The sequence below is a fragment of the Perca fluviatilis genome, chromosome 23 (assembly GCF_010015445.1).
Source record: "Perca fluviatilis chromosome 23, GENO_Pfluv_1.0, whole genome shotgun sequence".
Classification (NCBI taxonomy): Eukaryota; Metazoa; Chordata; class Actinopteri; order Perciformes; family Percidae; genus Perca; species Perca fluviatilis.
In genome coordinates, this window is record NC_053134.1 from 14,088,269 (window position 1) to 14,106,638 (window position 18,370).

The following is an 18,370-nucleotide window of genomic DNA, read 5'->3' on the forward strand; positions in this document are numbered from 1 at the left end:
ATAGGGAATCAGTTGGAGATTAGTAAATGCATCCGGGCAACCCTGTGGAATTGTAATTATTATTATACAAATATAATTTATAATGTATACTCTTTATTGATTCACAATGGGAAAATTACAATTTACACTTTGTTGTTATTACACACAGGCCACACACACACACACACACACATGGAGAAATGTCAGAGTGAGTGGGCTGCGTGAGTGGGTGAGAGGCTAGGCTACACTGTCATACTATTACACTAACAAACAATTTCACTCCAAGCAAGCTGTATGCAAACATTGTAAGCATTCCATTTTAAGCACTGCATACTTACATGTGTATTGGGTGTGTTTTTCCATCAACTTGAATGCAGTCAAGAGATGTCGGATTTGTTTTTATATTAGAAATAAGCATCTGACATTTCTGAGAGGCTGCAGTGAGAAGATATTTAACAGACAGCATTTCAAAATGTCCATAAACACACTTGAACTAGCATTTAAAGTCAAATTCGACCATTCATCAGCCTGGTAACCTAATTACTGATGATAAAAAAAATCCACCTCAACGTGTATAAAAGCTATATTGTTTCAAAATTCAGCTTTTTAAATTTGATTTCATTATGGGGGAAAGGGTATGGGAGACCCAGCTTCTATCTGTCTCGCCATTTTTCTCTTTACTTTCTATTGTCCCAGACAGACCCTGTTTCTAATTACTCTTACTTCCTCGGTTACATAAAAAACACACACACACACACAAAATGGGTAAGCCTGGAGGATGCAGGAGAAATTAAGCAGAGGCAGAGAGTCCTCGCCTGCTGCTCTGTACCTTTTCTAAACAAACAGACGAGAGGTGGAGTTTAAGGGAAAGATAAAAAGAGAGGAAAGAAGTAGAGGAGAGGAGATATGGGGGGCAAAGGGGCGGTGAACAGGGAGGGAAAAAAAAAAAAAAGAGAAAAGGCAGAAGAGAGAGAGAGAGAGAGAGAGAGAGAGAGAGAGAGAGAGAGAGAGAGAAGGGGAGCGGAGGGAAGAGATGAAAAAAAAAAAAAAAAAAAAAAAAAAAAAAAAAAAAGAGAAAAAAAAAAAAAAAAAAAAAGAGAGCCAAGGCTTTTAAGAGGCACTTGGTAACTAAGCTAATGGGTTCTTTTATTCCCCGTTTCTGTCGTCCATTCACACGCTCTCTTCACACACTCTGTCGCTTCGCACTAGCTTCTGTCCTGAATGGAGGGGGGGTCTAGAGAAAGAGGGCAAAGAAAAATAAACCTGCTTGTATCTATCACTACTCAAGTGTACTCCTCAATTCAATTCTTATATGTTGCACAGTTAGTGGTGTAATTTCTCCAAAGTGACAAGTGATGGAAAAACTCTTGTAGGGCTGCCTGCAACTAATGATCATTGTCAATATCAGTTACAATGAGTCAGTTATTGATGATGAAAATGATACAACTATTCTCATAATTAAGTCATAGTTTAAGTCCTAATAATAGCCAAATATGTGGCGTTAAATACATAACCTTGGGCTCTGGGAATTTGTGACTTCTTGTTTTGTATGACAGTTGAAAGATATAACTTAACCACAATTATAATACAGAGAAATACAGCAAATTCTCAGGTTTGAGAAGCTGGAACTGGTCAATGTTTTTCTTCTACGACCTAAGCACAGTAATCAGTAATCCAATTATTTTAAATAGGTCTACAGTGGGGGAAAAAAATTTCATCATAGATTAATCTGCGGTTTATCTTCTATCTATTTGCCTTGTTTTTATTTTCCTTACTGTTAACACAGAACGACAAAAGAAACTAAATCTTCACATTTGAGAAGCTGGAAAATCAGCACGCTTTGAATTTTTTTGCTTGAAAAATTCATGTTGTGAATTGATATACAATGATATAAATAAGAAAAACAAACAAATCCTCATATAAGAACCTAGAACCACCGAATGGTATGCACTTCTGCCTTATATGTATGTATCAGTTATAAGAACCGACTTTACAGAAAAGGTCGAGCAGATTTGTACCTTTGAAAACAACTGATCATCAGAATACAAGTGTATCATTCATGTTATGCAAAAAAGCATCATGTACAAAACATCACAGGAAACAATTCTCTTCACAGGAAAGGGAAGTTACTAAAACACTAGAAAACACTTATCAAACATTTTTCTGTTTTTCACACATTAAAAAGACAAGAATGCACTGAAACCACCTACGCTGATGACTGTTGTGGTCGTGTCTGCAAAATGTGTGAAGCCGATTACTCAAACTTTAACAGCTGACGGACATCTCTTATTAGATTTTCACTTGCACTTTTGCCAAAAGTTCAACTAGTGTTCAACTTTGCAACACACTCCAGTGTTTTCATCTCTCTTTTTTCATTAGAATTAAAAGCACAAATGATTAAAATAATAAAAAAAATCTTTCTCACATTGCTCTCGTTCCCTCCACACTAATTCTACCTTTCCATTCCCTTCTGTTCCTTTTATTTTCTTGCCTCCTATCAGTCAGGAGTAAAACAGCAAGACTGAGTTGAATGCTCGACACACACACACACACACACACACACACACACACACACACACACACACACACACACACACCAATAGGTCACACTATGCTCTCAGAAAGCTCAATCTCCTGCGCTGTGAGCACACGGGGAAATGATGCACTGCTACAGCACAGAGACTAAAAGGTTCTGTTTGGCTTTCTATATGAATCTGTTGCTCTGCTTCTCTCCCTCTGTCAATTCAATGAGCTTGACTGGCGTTCTTGCTGCTTTTCTTTCTCTGTGTGTGGCATTAGTGTCCCAAATCAGAAAAAAAAAACTGCAATGTGCAAAGTCATATTTGGCTATACAGAAAAATGTGACTGCACCAAATGCTGAATGCATAATCAAGTGAATGAATGTGTAGTTGCGAAAAGAAGGGGTTGTGATGAATATGGCAGCATGAAGCCACAGCAGCATTAAAGAAATAGTTTGCCATTTTGGGCTATACAGTTCTTCACTTTCCTGCTGAGAGTTAGATAAGTAGATACCACTCTCACGTCTGCACGCTTACCGTAACCAGCAGAGACTAGAGGAAGTTCCTGCTACCTAATAGACAGTAGACAATCCGACAGTATTTTGATTTTAATACCTACAGGGTCAAGCTAGCCGTTTCCCCCTTTTTTCATCTTTATGTTGAGCTAAGCTAAACAGCTACTGACTGTAGCTTTATATGAGAGTGGTATCAATCTTCCGATTTAACTCTCTGCAAAAAAGCAAATACGGACATTTTCCAAGATGTCAAATTATTCCTTTAATGTTTTGTTATTTTGTGTATTAAAAAAAACAAAAACTTTTTAGAGAACAGGTCACCATGTCAAGTGTCTACTGTTGGTTTAAACAGTTAAAGAGAGATGAATAATCAAGCTCAATTACTAAGGAAATAACATGAAACCCCACCCAGACCTTTAACACGAGTCAAGGGTCCAGAAGTGTGTGTGTGTCTCCTCCTTGTTCGCTAAAGATCCTGACAAAGATGATGTCCGACGACTAGTATCAGTTGTCAAGCTGTACACGCATGCATGCATTGTGCAGTCATTCCCACTTCATGGGTACTGGCCAATATAGGTCAGTGGAGCACTGCTAGCATGATTGGACACACACACACACACACACACACACACACACACACACACACACACACACACACACACACACACACACGAAGTAGAAGTAAAACAGAAAAATTGTGAGATCAGCCTCTAACCTGCATCTATGGGTTTGTGAATGCAAACGCAGCCTGCGTGCATGTGGTCGGCGATACGGCCACATGCGACAGCAGGAAGCACCTGGCCTGAACTGAAAGCACCTGCTTCAACCAGCCATTTAAAACCACCGCCACTTCCGGGCGCCCACTTCCTTTGGGGCCTTTAAATCTCAGCTTGTACAGTATATACGTATGCTATATGTTAGAAAGACGGACACAGAAAACCTACTCCTACTGCTTTCTTTGAATAATGAGTCGGTGTGCGTGTGGCTTTTTATGTCAAAAGACAAAACAAAGTGGACGGATAACAAAAAAGCTGAGGAAGGATGTAGTGCGGAAAGAGATGGAGGGACAGTCAGAGAAACAGATGAGGGACTAAAGTAGATCTGGGAGATGTGGGGGAAAAAACGTGAACAATTACCAGAAGACCGTCTTCTGGTTGACGTATCAGAATATCTGTGTGTGAGGCGGCCGCTAGCTCACCCTGTAGAGAGTGCGCCCCATGTAGACGGAGTCCTTTGCAGCGGCCGGGGTTCAAATCCGACCTGCGGCACTTTGCTGCCTGTCATCCCCTCTCTTTCTCCCCCCCTTTCCTGCCTATCCTCTGTCACTATCGAATAAAGAGGAAAAAAACAAAAAAAACATAATCTTTAAAGAAAAGAATATCTGTGTGTAAGGTGATTAAGGATCTGCGTTTCCTCAAATAAAATAAACAGCAATAAAATGCCATGATATGAGGTTTGACTGACACCCATATTATGCCATCTGGTTCCACCCTCTTCTTCTTTAATGGTTTAAAAAAGGGACTGGAGAATTAGCGCCACCAACTGTTTATCTCAATGCGCCCAAATGTTCATTATCGCATAACGGTAGCGGATGGATTACTTTGCATTTTCTTTTGCAAGTTTTCAAATTCTGTTAAAATGTGCTCAAAATTTGGATGGAAACTTGACTATTGAGTAATTGATGAAGTTTGACTTCATGGCATTATCAAGTAAAGAGAAGAAGTGTAAACATTTAGCATTTCAAACTGAGAAAGCAAAACTGAATACCACATAGTAGGATCTATAAAAAAAAAAAATGCCATGACACAATATCAACGATAGACGCTAGACAATTACACAGTGGCCAGTCTTAGGGGTCATCCACACAGAAATGCTTTTTGGTGCAAACGCACATTTTTTACATCGTTTTGGCCGATCATCCAAACGAATCCTGTCAACATACTGCCTGAAGACGCATTTTTTTGAAACCTGGTCCCAGAGTGAAAACAAATTCTAAAAACGCCACCCTCGTGGCTTCCTTTGGACAGCGAAGCCGCATACTTGCGTATCGATGATGTCATCGTTTTTTTTGTTTTTTTTTATTTTGGTCGATTTATTTTCTGCATTTATCTCGCGTTCACACTCCAGTCCAGTTGGTGGCAGTAATGCACATTTAAGTTGGTTTGCCAACCGCCAATAAACTACAAAGAAGAAGAAGAAGAAGAAGATACGATGACGCCAAGGGGGTAAGCTTCGCTTCAGAACTCGAACCTCCGATGGCGCCATTTTGTTGCTACAAAGCGATCACCTCTTGTTAGCATTCCACTGACCGCCATTTTTTTTTTTACGTCACTTGACAGCAAATAACTTTACATCTGAAGCGTTTAAAGACTCTATTTGTCCATTGTTTATTTCTAAAGAAACACGACAATGTATAAAAGGCTCCATTACCTTGTACCTCACGTTATGGCTACGTAACAGATGTTTTTGAAAAAATAGGCTAACGATTGTGTCATAACCAAGTGACTTACTGTCGCACAGTAGAGGAATTACCGTATAGTACAGGAGAAGCTAGCAGGCAGTTTTGACTTACATTAGCTGTTTAGGTTAAATTACTAATGTTAACTAGCATGTTAGTGATCAGTAATTAGCCTGTGCCTATGTTATCTCCTTACATATACCTACGCTCTCCGTCTCTGTAAGATTGGAAATGATTGAGATTTCTCTCGGCACAGCTACCAGAAGACTTACAACTTTCAGACACGTTGCTCACGTCACATTTACGTTGTCTCTTTCAGTTGGAGGCTGCGCAGTAAAGCAAGAGATCACCGGAAAAGTGATTCTAATATCCTTCACTGGTCTCCGTCCAGAGCAACGGGGTCTATTGGTCCATAATATATATGTCAATGGATGACGCCCACTTCGAAGCTAGCGGCGATAACAAGGCGCGTAAATGGAAAACGGTTTCGCGTTTTTCCGTTGTGATTCGGCCAGAAACTTCAACATTGTGAGGCGAAGAGATCGTTTTGGATTATAAAGCTTGGATATTACATTAGACTCTTGGCGATTTATGAAAATCAAGTTTTGGTCAAAATACCACTTTGTTGCTGAAAGGACAACGAAAACAGGTATGCATGCACTCTCGGCTGCGTAGATCGTAGATTGTTTTATTTTCTGTTACTTTGTAACAGTTGTGTACATGGCTGTATATTTGGAAGATTTAATGCTTTAAAGTTATAAAAACGCTCATGAGTGGAAGTTTTATTGAGGTTACAGTGACGCTCCAGTCACAAAGTGTCACGTTGACGGGACGGTGATCCTTGAGAGGTTAAAAGTTTATTAATTCTGAACGTGTCTGGCCTGTCTATCTATATTACACCAAATACGACACTGCACTCCTTTCTGAAGTCGTTTGGATGAAAGGTTCTCAAAATAATCAAAATGCAAACAAACAGACAGACACATAGAGATTCCTGCCTTTATTAGAGATAATATGTTCAGCCATGGTATTCGGACCAGCCCTAGTAAACAACACGCCACTTTCCTAAAGCCAAATGGCGCGTTATCTGTACGCATTTTGAGCTACATTTTGAGACTACGCTGTATACAGCGGATGTAAACATACACCACGTGGCGTCTTATCGCGAGAACGTGCCATACTATCGCGAGAACAACGTCACGCGTGAAAAAAAAAAAAAAAAAAATAAAATTGAGTTTAGGAAAAGAACATTGGGAAAGGCTTCAGTAACACAAAAAAACGACGGTGACCAACGTCACACGCTTAGGAAAACAATAAACAATTGGGTTTAGGAAACCCCACACGCAGGACGCGATCCCAGCTCTCCAGGGTGAAAGTCCTGTGTTTTACCCATCCCCCACCCCGACCAACATCCCTATAATCAATGGGGGCCGAACGGCAAAAAGCGATTATGCGTCTGATAACATGCAAAAACGGCATACGAATTGGCGTGTCATACATACGCCCCTTCACGAGATCAGTCTGAGTTAGACACTGAACCCCCAGTAACCCTTTTCTGCAGCTGACCACCGTGCGACTTTCCCTGTGAAGATCAGAATTAGGGCTGCACAACGAATCGATAAAATCGATAAAATTCGATTACTAAAAAAGTTGGCAACGAATTTCATTATCGATTCGTTGTGTCGCGCAACTATTACGCCACTCAGTCGCGGAGATAAACATTTTTTTTTAGTTGAGCGCAGAGAGAAGCAGCGCGGAGCGGTGCGGAGCAGAGCCGAGCGAAAGAAAAGAAAAAGAGCAGAGCGGGGGTAGAGGAAATACGGAGAGAGACCGGAGAGACCCGTAACGTTGTTCTGAAACACACGGCGGAGGCAGAGAAATCATTACGACCTAAGTCATCCAAGGTGTGGGAGCATTTCACACTAAATAAATCAAAAACATGTTAATTGCAAGATAAGCAAAAGCGACACGGCATGGCACGGGCGCACCACGGTGATGAGTCAACACCTAAAACGTAAACATTGGAGTCCTTGACAAGGAGGAAGGGAGTTCAACAGCAGGGAAAGTCACTACACAATCCTACTTCTGTTCCGTTTTGAAGTTAGGAACGTAACGTAGCTCTTGTGGTGCTGCTGTTTACTCGTTATCCAGCTGACTAGCAACACAAGCTAGCGTTAGCTCGTTAATAACAGTAGTGAAGCAGGGGTGGTATAGTTTGCAAGACTAAAGACACGTTTTGATTCACCAGCATTTTTTGGCCCATTAATTTTTCAATCTGTTGTCATATATATTCTGTGCTTTGTCCCATATCAGTTATTGTTGACAAATATATTAGTGTGTGGTATAAAAATGAACTTAACTTGCACTTACTACAATGATGGTGATAATTTAATGAATAAGTGTGTGTGTGTGTGTGTGTGTGTGTGTGTGTGTGTGTGTGTGTGTGTGTGTGTGTGTGTGTGTGTGTGTGTCTGTCTTCTCTGTATCTGCTATTTGGGTTACTTACCTTTACACAACTATTAAACAACAAGTATGTATGTATTGAGTTGATGTAAATTAATGCTTCTTTTTTTTTTTTTATCAGATTCATCGATTAATCGAAAAAATAATCGACAGATTAATCGATTATTAAAATAATCGTTAATTGCAGCCCTAATCAGAATGACTCCTCTCCCTCTCCACTATCATTTGTGTTTCTGAAATAAGCTTGAAACCACAAACACCCTCTAGAACTCACTGCATAAGCTAAAAAATGAAGGATATCATCAACATGGAAATTATTACTGAAAGCACTAAGATACAGGCACATTCCTGGAGCCCAAGAACACAACCTGAGAAGTTTGACATGTTTGAATTTTAGTTAAAATTGTTGACTTCACTGCGAAGCGGTTAACATTTAGCGGTGTTTGCCTGGTGGTAATTTCCCGCTTTGGAGCGAGGCCTGCTGCAGGAAGCAGATGTGGACAAACCGCATATAATCCTAATCGACTGGGACAGGAGCTCATTGTGAGTTTAGTGTGTGCTTGGTGTTTGTGTGCGTGTATTAATAATCACTTCCCGGCTCTGAAATTCACAGCCCATCAAACTGTTCTCACTAAGCCTAATTCTGTAACATGCCTGTGTGATTTACACATCTGAAGTGTGCGTTTCTGTGCCTTCATTTGACATTTTTGTCTGTTTACCAATATAATAATTTAATAAAAACGACTGGTGTATCCTGTCCACTTCAAGGACACACAGACGCTGCTGACATGCTGGTGTGTGTGCGCATTATTTTTTTTTTGTGTGTGTGTGTGTGTGTGTGTGTGTGTGTGTGTGTGTGTGTGTGTGTGTGTGTAAAATCACTGATGTGTTTGTGAGAGTTGCCATGGCAAAGATGACTCCTCAATGTAGCCATTTCCTTCCACATAAGTCACACATTACACACAGGGTATTACTGCAGAATTTCCTGAGTGCTTTAGTGGTCTCTCTTATCTTGATCAATGAAGTTCTCCATCTTCATCATCATGTAGAGACACACACACACAAGAGCGAGAGTTTCTGGGTTAAGCCGTGGGAGGAGGGCGGGTGAGAGAGAAGGAGGCTTGTGACACCAGAGGAAATTGGGAAGTCTTGTTACAGTAACATAAGGCGGGCTTACAGTGGTAGGCACACACACACACACACACACACACACACACACACACACACACACACACACACACACACACACACACACACACACACACACACACACACACACACACACACACACACACACACACACACACACACACACACACACACACACACACACACACAAGCTAATAAAAGCACACAGTCGTACAAACACATACCAGGCTTCTAAATTTTTTGTCAGTGATGGTATGGCAGAGAAGATGGCGGATTTTACCCATAGACAGTAAAAGAAAGGACAAAACGACGCCGTAGACTTCCACGGAGACCAGTGAAGGATATTAGAAGCACTTTTCCGGCGATGGCTGAGCGATACTGCGCAGCCTCCAACTGAGCTTGAAGACGTAGATGTGACGTGAGCAACCTGTCTGAAAGTTGGAAGTCTTCTGGTAGCTGTGCCAAGAGAAATCTCAATCATTCCGAATCTTGCAGAGACATAGAGCGTAGGTATGTGTTAGGAGATAACATAGGCTAATTATTGCTAACTAAAATGCTAGTTAACATTATAAATTAAAACTTAAACAAGCTAATGTAAGTCGAAACTGCCTGCGAGCTTCTCCTGTACTACACGGTAATTTGTCTACTGTGCGAAAGTAAGTTGCGTGGTTATGACACAATCGTTAGCCTATTTTTACAAAAGCGTCTGCTACGGAGCCATAACGTGAGGTACAAGGTAATGGAGCCTTTTATACATTGTCGTGTTTCTTTAGAAATAAACAACAGACAAATAGAGTCTTTAAACGCTTCAGATGTAAAGTTATTCGCTGTCAAAGTGGCGCCAAAATGAATGGCAGTCAGTGGAATGCTAGCCTCGGGTGATGGCCTCAGAAACTCCCCATTGGCGTTACGCTTTCCAGACGCTCGCTTACCCCCTTTGATTTTACCAGCTATAAAGCCAAATAGAAAAACGAGTATGCATTACTTTCTTGGATAAATTTACTGAAACCTAAAGTGGTAGACTGCCTTAGCTGAGTTTATCTGAAACAACTCTGGACAATCTCAGCATGAAGTTCGCTAAACACAAGTCCACCCTTCTCTTGAAAACACACACTATGTGCTGGCAATAGCCTAGTATGCTGTTATGCATAAATGGTGTCCTTGCATCCCTGACCACTGACATGTTTTGTGTGTGTGCTTTTGTAAAACATGGGCATAAAGGCTTCCAGATCATGTGGTGCAAGCTCAAATGTGTGTGTGCAGGCAATTAAAACGCACACACACACACAACTAAGAGAGGACAAGGGGAAGCCCCCTGGGGGACAGTGGAAATAGCTACTACACACAAACCCACAAGAACACACACACACACACGTTAGGCATTGTCACATCTCATTTTCTTGCCTCCCCTCTGAGGGTTTAATGTCTGCCCGACAGGACACATGTTTAGAGAAGCGTGTGCTTGCACTTTTTAGTTTTCTTTGATGTGCTGCATGGGAGTAATGTGCTGGCAGCGCACGCGACCTCACGCGCACGCATCTGCCTGCCTCACGTGCCTTACTTGCACGCATCTAAACCCTGTCATAAACCATTCTATTCTAAAAGTAAATGTTAGTAGTATTTAAAAACAATCCCGTCTAACACATGATAAATTGTATATACAGATCAGACTTTGTTTCCGACCATGTGATTTATTTCCTTGTCTTTACGTCTTCCAACCTGAAGCACTAGTTTGTAGCTACATTTGCTGGACCTGTGAAATGATTTTTACACCTCTATGAAGACACACTAGGTGTCTCCTCCTATCTCATACGTGGCCTGCAATATGCAGGGATCAGTTAATATGCATATGACATCTGTTCAAGTGCCACATGGGGGTATATGAACGGACGCCAAAATTGCAATGCGTTTATAGAAATTTGTTCTCAGCTCCGTGTTCTACAACAAGCTAGTGTGATCCTACTATCACGCTGCAAGGGGTTTGGAGATCCACCGCCACTAGGGGACAACCCTGCAAAATGCATGTGTACAACACTGAGGCACTTTTGAATAAAAGTCTTCTGTAATAGCGTGTTTCTTTTAGGCCGCGCGGCGGCCTGGTAGTTACAGAGGGTTTCCCATAACACAGAGGTCACAAGCTCAATCCCTGCAGCTTGTATGTCTATCAACAGCTGTGTGTGTTCAATCAACCTGGCCTTGCTAAGCTCTATACTCGCAACACTGTCACCTAACAACTTTCGCCTAAATACTATAAACGGTACGCTTTTTATGTAGAAATACACAAGTCCTAATCAAATTAAGAAAGTGAGCCTGCGTGTAAGACGAACGGCTCTAGATTGCTTCTCTCTGAAAAGTCTGTGTCGCAGACACTTTATCTCCACGACAGCGCTCTGAAGTAGGGCTGTGCAATTAATCAAAATTTAAAAATCGGGATTACGATTCCGGCTCCTAAGGATCACACAAACAGAATAATCGAGAAAACTGATTATTTTGCAAGTAGACTCTTATTTTGTCTTGTGTTCTGAATGAAAAAAATAATTTTAAAGTTAAAATGGGAACAGTATTAAGAGATCACATTCCAAGGTGTAACAAGGTCAAATAATCATGATTTCAATATTGACCAAAATAATCGCGATTAGGGCTGGGCGATATGGAGAAAATCAAATATCACGATATTTTTGACCAAATGCCTCAATATCGATACCGCAACGATATTGTAGTGTTGACTTTTGGTGCTTTCACAAAATATTTACACAATGAGATTTTTGATAAATAATGTAGATATAATGACTAAGTGGGCAAATGCAAATAATAGAACAGTTACAACAGTCTGGTAAGCTCATAAAATGACATAATGTTACTGTTATGCAGCCTTTAAAACCAGGAAAAGACAATACGATACGATATCTAGTCTCATATCACAATATCGATATATTGCCCAGCTCGTGATTATGATTTTCTTCCACAATCGAGCAGCCCTACTAAGGCTGGTTTCACAAAGCCAGATTTGTGAGTCCGCTATATATAAACGTGGGACGGGTCTGGTCACGACAAAATGCAAGACCTCGTTCAATTCTTTTGAAAGAAAATGTCCACATCAGATAATTCGTTCATGGCAGCCAAGTGAACGCACACTGAGTTTTCGCACATTGTTCAACTTTAATGAAAGGTGCTCTAAGCGATGTTGGGTGATGTTACTTCTTGTTGACGTATTTTCAAACAAAACGGAGGCTAGCTCCTTCTTGTCGGTTATTGGCTGGAACGCTGGAACACTGTTATGTTTGTTGGTGCAGGTTGGCGCAGTTTGTTTTTGTTGCCGTTTGTGGAGCCTGGGCTGTCTACAAAGACAGCGTGTTTTTTTTTACAGTGTGTTCAGGGGACAGGCAGCTCACGGATAGTGAGGAGATGTTTGCTGTATGTGACATGACAAAAAAAAAATGTTGTAGCGTCAAACGTGTGACATCGCTTAGAGCACCTTGAAATTTTGGTACCCAAATTCCCTCTGTCAAGGGGGTGAACGCACTGCAGGGTCCAAAATAAAAGGAAGCTAATTTCATTTCATACAGTTCTTCTTCAGCAAAATAAAAATTGCAATGCAAACGCCTTGCAGGATGGTTTGTAGTCAGTCACGATACAGGGTTCCATAGGTATCACGGTGTGCTCTTAAATGGGCTTTTACTTGCTCGCTAGTAATGGAGCTGGCGTCATCAGATATCTGGCTCGTCTTAGTGTTTTCAGGCCAACTGCAGTGTACCTCTAGTAATCCCATTAGCCTTCAAAACTAAAACTAGGTTTCATTTTGAAAGAAGATGATACATTTAGGGTAAACATGATCTACATCAGACTCCATGTATGTATGTATGTATGTATGTATGTATGTATGTATGTATGTATATATATATATATATATATATATATATATATATATATATTTTACCTTTTGGACGACTTAATTAGCAAGTTTTATTTAGTATTCTTGTTGTGCGTTTATGCGGTTTCTTTTTACCTACTGAATCATGTTACATCTGCACTATTTTCCACAAATGTTTCTTCTTTTTAATCTTCTCTGCATGTGTTCCTAATGTTGTCTCTGTAACTGTCTGTTAAAAAACTCTGCCTCTCTTACATAAGCACACTAATAGCTGGTTTGGAAAGTCGTGGGTTGACAAGAGCCAGTTGATAACCACCCTTGTGAAACAAGTAAGATTGAAATTGTTTGGTTGTGTGGAACCAGCGACTGCACAGATGCCCCCAATTTTGCAGAACCTGCGTCATGAGACAGACTCCGGGACCTGACAGTAAGTATTTTGCCTTTCGTCCCATTTGTATCCCTTTGAATGAAGCCATCATCATCGGACCAGATTGGTTAAAATGACCATAACGTGTGCCTTTTACTGATGATATGCTGCATGATATCACTGGTGAAGCTTAAATCTTTTGAATAGTCACTGGAGTTTGTTACGGTCATTTGAATCCACCAACATGCAAAACTTTAATTAGAGGCACATACTGGCTATAATGCTGTAGGTTTTTGAGAGTATATGGCAGCATGTAATCTAGCTATTCGATTACTATAGCACCAACATTATGACACATGTGTGTTCAATTTACACCTTTAAATCCAGACTGGGGACTGTTTCTTTGCACGTCACGGGGGGCCCTGATGTAACCTCACAACATGCACCGGTATGTGCGGTGTAATTAGATCCGTTGTTGGTGTCTCCATGAATGTTACTAAACAAAATTCCTGAAATTAACAACACCCTCACTAATTCTTACCGCCGAAATGGGTCGCAAAAATGAAGAAGGAAAAAAAAAGAAAAAGAACAAGCCCGTTCTCAAATTTGCGTGCCAGGCGGAAACATTTTCAAGGGTTCCATTGAACAGCTGCAAAAAGAGTACCAAACACAGCATATCATTTTTGACTTGTTGCCCTTCTAGAGCATTGTAATTATGCCTATAAAACACATTCTATATATAAACAACAATAGGCAGTTAAAGTGGGTGTTATGTTGGGGGTGTTCTGGTGACTCAGTGTGCAAAGGAGCACACCCCATGCACTTGTGGTATTGTGCGTTTGACTCCAGCAATTGAAAGCTTCACGTAAGGCTCGGAAATTGGTACGACAGGCCGGCAGCAACCAGCTAAAGCGCTTACTTATTAGCTGGCTGTGGATGATGACGAGTCTTAATTGTGCTTGGTACACTGGCACACGGCCCACCTGTGCTCATCAGAACAGGTTTTCTTCTCATCTACAAGCTGGTTTGTCTGCTGAATAATTTAGATGAAACTCTTAATTCACTAGCAGATGTTGCCAGCTAAGAGCAAATTTAGCTTGAAGCACTATTTATATGAATGCCACAAAGCTGACATTCAGCAAGTTTGCATGCCAAAAAAATAACGCGATTACTGTGAATAATCGGATTTAAGAAATAGTTCAAATTGAATCGCTTACAACATGGCCCAAAGATGATGTACATGAACTGTTTAATAGTCATATTACTGTCTAGAGGGACACGAGATAGACAAAAGGCTAACAGGAAATATGTTTCACTGCAGAAAGGAATTATTGTGTTTCGTGCCAATGAAGCTCATTTTAAAGGAAACTGAACAGATATCACATGAAAAAGCAAGGCACGACAAGCAGTCAGTGGTGACCTGCAAGTTAGAAGAGGGGATTTCTGATTAAAAGGCTGCCATTTTCAGTAGCAGCAGGGGCTGAGGGATGTTTAGTTGGGAAACTTGATAAAGAAACTCTTTTCTACCTCAACAACAAGCTATAAGATCACCTCGCCTATGGTTCCTCCCAGTGTACAACAGCAGAGGACTGTGGTTGTAATAGGCAGTCTGACAAGGCGTGGATGGGTGTAAAGTAATGAATGATAAGTATGGTGGTGCTAAAAGAAGAACCTATATTTACCCACTCGAATCTACATGGAGAATTTAAGATTAAGAGGAACCAGCAGCCAATAAAAATGCACACTGAATATCATTTTTTAGTAGAGATAGAGTAATAGAGATTATAGCTAGGTATTCCAACTAAATGGCAATAGCACAGAATTTCAAGAAAAAAAAGTGTTAAGTCTGATCACATGCATTGCTCTCTCCCTCATCCATAAAACACCTCCTCAATGTACGGCCCCAACGCCCGTCATAGTCTGGTTTTAACGCAACATCCGCTACCTCCCGGTTTTACTCTATGAAACACACGCTCGAAAGGACAGGACAAACCAAGTCATCAGCACACAATTTCACACATACACAGAGTCTCCCCTTATTTCAGAATTTGTTATGTACCTAATTTCAGCGAGAGAGGCCTCACAAATTGTGTAGCTTTTATCCAAAGTGTGCCCAGGAGTTGATAAAGCTCCAGTTTTAAAGCCAGGACAAAATGTTATGAAATGAGCCAAGAAAGAATGTTGCAAGCTCCAGCAAGCAGCTCGCATGAAGTAGGGAAGTAAGGAGAATGAAGAGTGTGTGTGTGTGTGTGTGTGTGTGTGTGTGTGTGTGTGTGTGTGTAACTGCGGGCAAAAGGATAAAAAGTTAACTGTTCTGATGCTGATTAGCCTCTTTCACAAATAATCAAACTGCAGTATAAGAAAACAAAGAAACACTTAACTTCCCTGGACCATTATACGAATTAATAAAGAAACCCAAAATTAAACTCCGCTGCTACTGTACAACTAGCTCAACTATAACGGAGAATCCTTTGCTAACAGTTACTGTACATCAATTTAAACTGAAATGTGCATGTATCCTCCAGTTAGCACATCATTTCCTAACGTATTCTGATCAAATCCATTTAACTAAAATGACCACTAATTTATGGAAATGGTATAAGAGAAGTGCATCGCCTGTTGTGGCTATTTCAGCAATTTCAGCAAGGAAGACAAGTCCTATTTTGAGTCCGGAGTTGCAACACAACAGCATCCAGGGCTGCAGTGTGGGTAAACTTCCATCATCATAAGGTAAACAACCAATGTCTCTTTTAAAAAGCACCTCTCCAGATGTAACAAAAGTACTTAAGTAACAAAATACTGTACAATTTGCTGTATACTTCGAATTATATTTTTTCAATGTTGGCTAAAAGATTGAACCGTAATCATAAACAGGACGCATGTTGCAGCCTATATCTATGGAGGGACAATAAGAGGGGGGAAAGACAGTAGGTTTTACATTTTTTTCCTACATTATTATATGTACTCAGTTGCCAGTTTATTAGGTACACATAGCCAGTCTAATTCAACATCTCCACTCACACCTCACAACCTTAATGAAGACTATAATGTTTAGTTTTAAAAGTACAGTTTAAACGGTTTTGATTCAACTTCATGGTCATTTTAGAGACTGTAGTTTGTGGTGCGGTTGAACTTGATTAAATGATATATTGTTGTGCATTTAATATTATGTTCACCCTATTTATATCAACGAGGGTGGAATAAAGTGTATTGAGTCTGAAAGCTAGGAAACTGTATTCAGCAAATATATTTGTGTCTTTAGGTAGATTTATCATCCACTACAGAACATATCTGCCCAAAACTAAAATAAACTAAATAAGCCACTGCAGTCATTCTAGAAATATTTCATAGAGACGTCTAGCAACACACTATAACAAAACAGGACGCTACAGGCACACAATAGGAGATAATGTATACAATTAAGCTCAGTTTGGTTAGTGGATACTCATTGCTTATTGAGCATCAGAGAGGACAATGAATTACTGCACAGCATCCTAACAATCAGGCATGGTTATCAGACAGTAAGCCACAATAACACTAGGCCAGCATTTACCTACAAGCTAAGCTATCCCAACAACGCTATGTAAAAAATGAGCCCACGGGCTAAAAAGTGACGTGAATGTGTCTTGTTTTGCTGTTGTCTCTTTATTTTAAAGAAACAGGAGCCGGTGGTGTTTCTGTGGATTGGGAGACAATGCTAGGCCGCCATGTAAAGCCTGGAAATGGGAGGAAAAGGAAGAGGGCAGTGTGGCCGCCCCTGCCTCACCTCCTGGGGGATGTAGGGAACCAGGAGACGGGGAGGGGGGTGGGATATGGAGGGTCCGTATGGAGGAAGAGGTGGACAATTGTGAAGGGAGAGAGGTTTGGTTCAGATAGATGTAAGGTAAAGGAGGCTAGGTAAGCTCATCAAAATTTTGACCCACCATAAAGTCGCTGCCGAAGTTGTCCTCTCCCCTCTCCTCGTCCCCCTCGCTCATGGCCTTCACCCCCTGGATAAACTTTCTCAGGATGCCGGCTTGGTCCATCCTTCAGTCCTCTTGTAACGTATCCCGTTGCCTTTTCCTTTTTTTAAAAACAACCTCCCAAAGCAGCAAGGGAGGAGAAAATTCAAAAATAAAACAAAAAAGGACACAAGGTAAAGGGAGAGGGGAAATAAATTAAAAATAAATAAGCTTCACGGATCCTCCCAGAGAGTCATCGTCGGTTCATAACACAACACCTTCTTTTTTTTTTTTATTATCGCCCCATGTTGTTTCACCCTTTCCTTCTTTCTTCTGGGCTGTTTTCACAAGGCTAACGGTTAACGTAGTCCCAAAGAAAAGCAGCGGCGGCCGGGCTTTCACGTCTACAAACAAGTTAACAACCGTGGCGTCACATTAACTGTTAACACTAGGCTCTGTAAGAAAATAAAAAGATTGAAAAAGGACAAAAACCCTGATCTGGTCAGTCTATCTACCCCTCCCTGTCTACCTCGGTTGCCACATTCACACACTGCTGCTCGTTATTCGCTACTGGGGAACATCCGGACTGGGCAAAGCCGAAGGAGAACACGACCTTCCCTTTCCAGGATATAGCGGCCTGTGATTGGACACCTGACACCAGAAATTAAAATCCCATTGGCTTACGTGGCTGTAGCTCTACCAAAGATCCAAGTCTGATTGGATAGAATGTGTGTCTGTCGTTTTGACGCGGTTCGTCATCATTATCAGAAATTATCAAAATACTGTATAAAAAACCCTCAATATGACAAATATATGATGTAACTGTAATACTGTTATGTATATTGATTTAATGTATTTTATCATGTAATTATATGAATATGTAGAGTAATCTTTTTTTTTCTAAAAGTGTTTTTCTTACATTTTGTGAATTGTATTTTATTGCTTGGAGTTTGCTTACCATAGAAATAAGTATTAGTATTTCTATGATTCATACTGTCAATGTTGTTTTTATGTGTTGTTTGTGTATGTATGTTTAAATATGTAATTAACTGCCAGATAGACCAAGCACAATTTTACACCTTTCCATACTTTCTACTCAAATATAAAG

The 18,370-nt window shown here is 40.5% G+C and overlaps 1 protein-coding gene across 5 annotated transcripts in view; it reads right to left on the bottom strand.

The window, feature by feature from the left end:
- The window catches only part of ptpn12 (protein tyrosine phosphatase non-receptor type 12), a 52,555-nt gene extending 34,703 nt beyond the window's left edge, over positions 1-17,852 (bottom strand). For 4 of the 5 annotated variants that reach the window (XM_039791914.1, XM_039791915.1, XM_039791918.1 and 1 more), the window contains exon 1: positions 17,245-17,852. In XM_039791914.1, coding sequence (XP_039647848.1) covers positions 17,245-17,346 — 102 coding nt within the window. In that variant the 5' untranslated portion in view covers positions 17,347-17,852. The remainder of the gene's footprint in view (positions 1-17,244) is intronic. The other variant, XM_039791916.1, reaches the window with a different exon arrangement.
- Positions 17,853-18,370: the final 518 nt, after the last annotated feature.